General features: G+C 45.7%; 1 protein-coding gene across 1 annotated transcript in view; it reads left to right on the top strand.

Moving 5' to 3' along the window:
* SPATA16 (spermatogenesis associated 16) overlaps nucleotides 1–5,505 on the top strand; it is a 151,660-nt gene that overhangs the window by 82,769 nt on the left and 63,386 nt on the right. Inside the window, exon 4 of the mRNA XM_019503040.1 lies at nucleotides 229–313. Within this exon, the coding sequence (XP_019358585.1) occupies nucleotides 229–313 (85 nt within the window). The remainder of the gene's footprint in view (nucleotides 1–228; nucleotides 314–5,505) is intronic.

Genomic DNA, 5,505 nt, shown 5'->3' with positions numbered 1-5,505 from the left:
AGCTGGGGGAAGGCCATTCCTGCTCACACCCTATCTCTGTTTGTGGTAACTGTCCAAAGGTTTCTAGTTGCCATTTTGAAGTGACCCTGTGAATAATTTAGCAGCACAGGGCATCTCCACATTGAGAAAGTTATATTGTTGGTCTGCATTATATATTCTCAGGCATTTACCTGATGCGAGTCTGAGCCATGCTGTTTGGCCCCTGCGTTGTTCTGCTTTTGTCATTAGGAGTGCCATGATTGCTGACTACATGTACTGGCTGTCAGGAGGCGGTGAGCAGCATATAAGCAAGCTCATCAAACTGTATTGGCAGGTAAAAATTGATGGTACAACTTGGAAGGAGGCACCCATCTCACTATTAGAAGCAAAATGAAGGATTAGTACTTAAAAGACTGCCGACAAAGGGAGCTCTTGGGCATATCAATCATGAGACATTGTACAGTACTAACATATTTATAATGAAGTAAAATTTCTGGGATTAATTTTAAGGGCGAAATTCAAGGTTGTTAACCCTTGGCTCATACTTCAATTTTATGGACTATTATAAAATTTAATTCCTGATACTATACAATCCCAAAAGCTTCTTTTTTAAGTGCACCCACAATAGTTCTATTTTCTTTTTTGCAATCTGCATGGTACTAACTCTCTGATACCTTTCTGTATTCTTGCACCGGAAGAAACAAGACCTCACAGACTGTCTCAAGGAAAACAGAGTACAGTAAAAAAGATATCTCCTTAAGGCCCCAGTTCTGCAAAGATGAACTGTAAGCATTGTGAGTAGTCTTCACAGCTTCAGTGGGGTATCTTACTCAGTTGAAGACTGCTTATTTCAGTCAGGTATACAGGATCTAGGCCCTGATTAGACCAGTCACTCAAGCATGCACTGAACTTTAAGCCCATGAATATCCCCTTTAAATATAATGGGATTACATGTGCTTGTAAGTAATCAGGAGTCTAAGCACTATATTGGATCAGGGTCCGTGTCCTTACTGTTAGCTCCCTGGGTCCTTAGCCTATTGCATATACCATATCCTGTATCTATCAGCATCAACCACTGCATAGGAGTCTCTCACCTCGCATTGTCTCTTCTCTCCTCTGTTTTTAGGGGCTGGGATAAGAGGGTAGCAGTAGAAGCAGATCAGCTCCTCTCCTTACTCTTCAGCTGTGGTCTTGTTTTCCGTTTTATTTACTTTAGCTCCCTGCCTCTGCCCTTCTTGCTGGTGTCTTCCTTCCTTATTGCCAAAACTGGCCCTGAGCAAAGCACACTGAAAAGGCTGCTCTTCTGGCTATCCACAAGAACTGCTTTATGGACTAATTGATAGTATTAGAGGAGATAGGTCCCATTCCAAATCACTTTGTCAATAGCTGATGAAATGGCTCAGAAAAATCCACACAATCTATAATAGTTTCATACACTGTCCATGAGCATTACCATACAAAAAACTATCAGGGCCTGATTCTGAGCTTCTTTACACTGGGACGGTACTGGCAAAACAATTCTAGTATATCCCATGGAGGGTGAATTCGCCCTTTCCAGAATTGTTAGCTACATCCTCCCAGTTCTTATTTATATACCAAAATAAATTTCAGTTCAGAGAGGCACTGTCTTCCAAAACTACTATGAGTGCAAAGCATGTCTAGTTCAGAGTGTTACCCACTGGGATAGTGTTTGCTGTGCCTGTGAACTTTCTCAGATGCCTTCAAGCAGGGGATTTCTTCAATACACAGTAGTTTGATTTTTTTTTCCCCACTGGGTTACACTCATTTAAAAACCTAAGCTCACAGGCTTTGTAAAGAGGTCATTTTCTATTATGGAAAATCTTCCTTTTACTCTTAACACTTATCTCCACGGATTTCCCCTTGTTGGCATCATGGGTTCCAAGCTTCTTAGCCTGAACTCTTCAAAGTAGCAGGGAACAAATCAATGGGTGTAGACTGCTCCTCACCCACTGCAATAGACCCATGTGATCCTATTGCATAGGGGGTTGGTAGGAACAGGAGGGAAAGGATGCAGGGAGAGGTGTCTTCCTGCTCTTCCCCAGATTGCAGTTTGGGAGTGAGGCTGCAGCAGGCCGGAGTAGAGACAGAACCAGAAGCTCTGTCACTATGCAAAGCCCCTGATTTCCTTTTAGGAGATAGGGGGAGGGAGGGAATTTCAGTCACATAACCTATTCCAGCTCTTCGTATTCCCTTCACAATGAGAAAGAACCAAAGGATTTGTCCAGGGGCTGTCCCTTTGCTAACTATTACCCTAGCCAAGTGCTCCAGCTCTATTCCTATTCCTTGACCTTGGTAGCTGAATCATGGGTGGACACAGGCATTCAAAAAGCCCAAGCCTGAATTGCTTCCATCTTTTCAGGCTAGTCTAACCTCCATAGATTGAACCAACTTGCAAGTGAACAGACATTTACTTTTGATACCAGAAATGCATCCACATGCCTGCAGTGCTCAGACTAGAAGCCAGGGGGCGCTAGAGCAGCCCTCCCTTCCCTTTTAGCAGCATCCACACAGCTAGAGGGAAGCTGAGCTGGGGGGCGGGGAGGAGACATGGCCACTGAGTATGATTAGGGAGAGGTTTAAACCCCCACCCTGGCCTGCAGGGACCCCAGCTGGGGTGTGCCTGGAGGGGGAAGGGGGAAGCAGCCCCTGCCAGGTTTGTCCCCAAGCTGGGGAGGCGAGCACGGCCAGACACCAGCCCAGGCAGCGCCTCAGGAAAGGGGGGGCAAGGAGGGGTATTAAACTCCCCTGTCTCCTCTCTGTCCCACCAGCACAGGGACCCCAGCTGGGGTCCACCCAGCTTTCTGCCCCACTGGCCACTCATGTGGCAGGAAGCATGGCCAGAGCTGACCTGGGCAGCAGCCTCAGGTGAAGGGGGGAAAGGGAGGGGGATTAAACCCCCCTGCCTCCCCTCTTAGGCATGGGCACAGGGATCCTAGACTGGGGCTGCCCAGTTTTCCCCCCTACTTGCTGCTTATGCAATGTGGAGCATAGTCAGAGTCCACCTGGGCAGCAGCACCAGGCAAAGTGGGGAGGGGTCTGCCCAGCTGGCCACTTGCACAGCAGCGGACATGGCCAGAGTCAGCCTGGGCAGCACCTCATTACTTCTCCCTAATCCCCTTTCCCATCTCCCAGGAGATCCGTCAGGAATTACCCGTCTGCAGACAACGTGCTATAAATGTGTTGCATTGCCTGGCACTTGCTGGCTCCCTGGGATGGAAGCTGGGAGCAGCTTGTTGGGACACAAGGGAGTACTGGGGGACTGTGATTTCACTTGAACTAGGGAGGGGTCTGGGACAGAAATTTCATAAACCGGTTTGACCCAAATCAGTTACGTCTGATACTACATTTAACCAGGTTTATCTTAAACCAGTTTCAGCCATTTTGAAACCGGTTTATGTGCACTGAGCCTCTGTTCTATTCCAGGTTTAAACCAGTTTCTGATCACTTAAACTGGTTTGTGTGTAACTTCTGTCCCTAGCCTTAATATCAGAGGCCCCCACTAGCTCTCTTGATGCACATACAATAAAATCTTATGTAGAAGCAGGCAGTCATTCCCCTGCTTCTTTTCTCCCTGTCCTTGGAGCTGCATTTACTTCTCTTCCTTGTCTGCAGAAGCTTTCAGCTGTTAAATATGATCTTCCCTAGACACTTGATTTTCCCTGAGAGACATGGATTGCTTCACTGCACAAAGTCAGTGCCTTTAAACTTCTTTGGCATAGGCTAGCCTGAATGATAGGCAGTGGTGCACTCCCACTCAAGTCAAAAGGAACAGCACTGGGTCCCTAGAAGGCATTGTGGGTGAAGATGTTCCAGTACCGCCATCACAGCCTTTATCTTTATGGCTAATGAATTCTGTGCTTTTAGCACCAAGGGCCACTTCAATGTCACTAGTGCACCCAGTAACAGTAACACAGTATTATGTGGGATGTGACCCTGTGTTGGGACCTGCCACCTCATGATGATCAAGCAGAGATAATAAATGCTAATCTTTATATTAATATTGTCTCTATCTGTGGATAAAACTGAAAATATCTCGTCACGACTATCCGTGCTTATGTGCTTTTGTAACCAAAGCAACAGCTATTGATGCATGCTCCTTTTCTTGTTAACCATTCCACTCCTGTTTCTGTAGGCAGCCTCACAGTTTTGAGGGAAATTTACAGAAGAGGAAGCAAAGAGATGCAAAATAAGATAGTGTAGATCTTTACTTTCCTAAAGAGAGCATTTTATCATGGGAAAAACTAAGGTCCATCATACTTAGCTCTGATCCAACATCTTTATGCAAGCTTTTCAGGATTTTAACAATGACTCTTGTTTCTTCCCTCAGTGATTCTTCTATTGGAAAAAGCCCTTTCTCACTCACATCTTCTGCCTCTGTCATTGCTTTCAAAACATTGCCCCTCCTCGAGTCCTTCCATTGACTCCTTTCTTATCACTGAATAAACAACACCTGAAAAGGTTGGTATTATTTTGCCTTCTCCTAAATATTTGCCTTTCTTCCTTACTCTATAAGAACTGTCATTTACAGGGTCAAAGCAGTAATGTCCATCTTGACTGGTGTCCTGTGTCATACAAGGTACTGAAGGGGAGAGTGAACAGAGTATGTGTTTCCCCTGTTCCTCTCCCACTTGCTGCCTCCAGCATTTAAGGTCTACTCCATATGCTCACACCAATCATTTCCTCTTATTCCTCCCTTTGTCTCCTTTTCCTTTCTTGATTTTATGGTTTCTATAATGCTGCCCCTACCCCTGACATCATCTGCTAAGAGTCCTCTTGCTTCTTTGTCATTTTTATTAATGATTAGACTTCTTTTCTCTGCTAATGACCTACATCCTTCCCTGTGTTTTCCTCCTATTATAATCATTCCTCTTTATAAACATTTCTTTCAGCTGCAAGAAGTCATAGGCTGCCTATAAATGTGCTCAGGGGTGGGGGAGGAATGCGGTGTTTTAATTAGAGAAGTTCCCAGACAGCCACTCTAATTAAAACGGCTCACTGTCACATGTATCAAGTCCCTGCGCATTTCAAAATGGCCATGGTGTGCTTTATCTAAAGCTCATTCAATGAGGTTTAGATAAAGTGCCCCCCTGGTCATTTTGAAACATGTGGGGGCTTAGTGCCTGTGATGATAAGGTGTTACCGGAGCATTTTAATTAGAATGTGAAGCAGGCTCAGTTGAGTCCTCTGACCCGTTCTCATTAGAACAGGAACGAGCACGTCTATAGCCACCCATAACAGACGTTAAGGTCAGCAAAGATCACTGGGATAGTAGTAGTATCTGATCTACCTGCTCGCCAAAAAGGCGGCGTACGCCCGGTGGAAGGGGGGTGAAATCTCCAAAGAGGAGTATACCTACTCAGCTCGGGCCTGTAGGCGAGCTGTTAGGAAGGCCAAGGCGGACATGGAGCTCGGACTAGCGTCCAAGATTAAGGATAACAAAAAGTCCTTTTTCAAATACATTGGGAGGATGAAGAAGGTGCCGGGTAATGTGGGACCCCTGCAGGA

This window comes from Gavialis gangeticus, unplaced genomic scaffold, assembly GCF_001723915.1.
Source record: "Gavialis gangeticus isolate Ggan-Ray unplaced genomic scaffold, GavGan_comp1, whole genome shotgun sequence".
Lineage (NCBI taxonomy): Eukaryota > Metazoa > Chordata > Crocodylia > Gavialidae > Gavialis > Gavialis gangeticus.
Note: the sequence above shows the minus strand (reverse complement) of the source record. Positions and strands in the feature narration are given on the sequence as shown.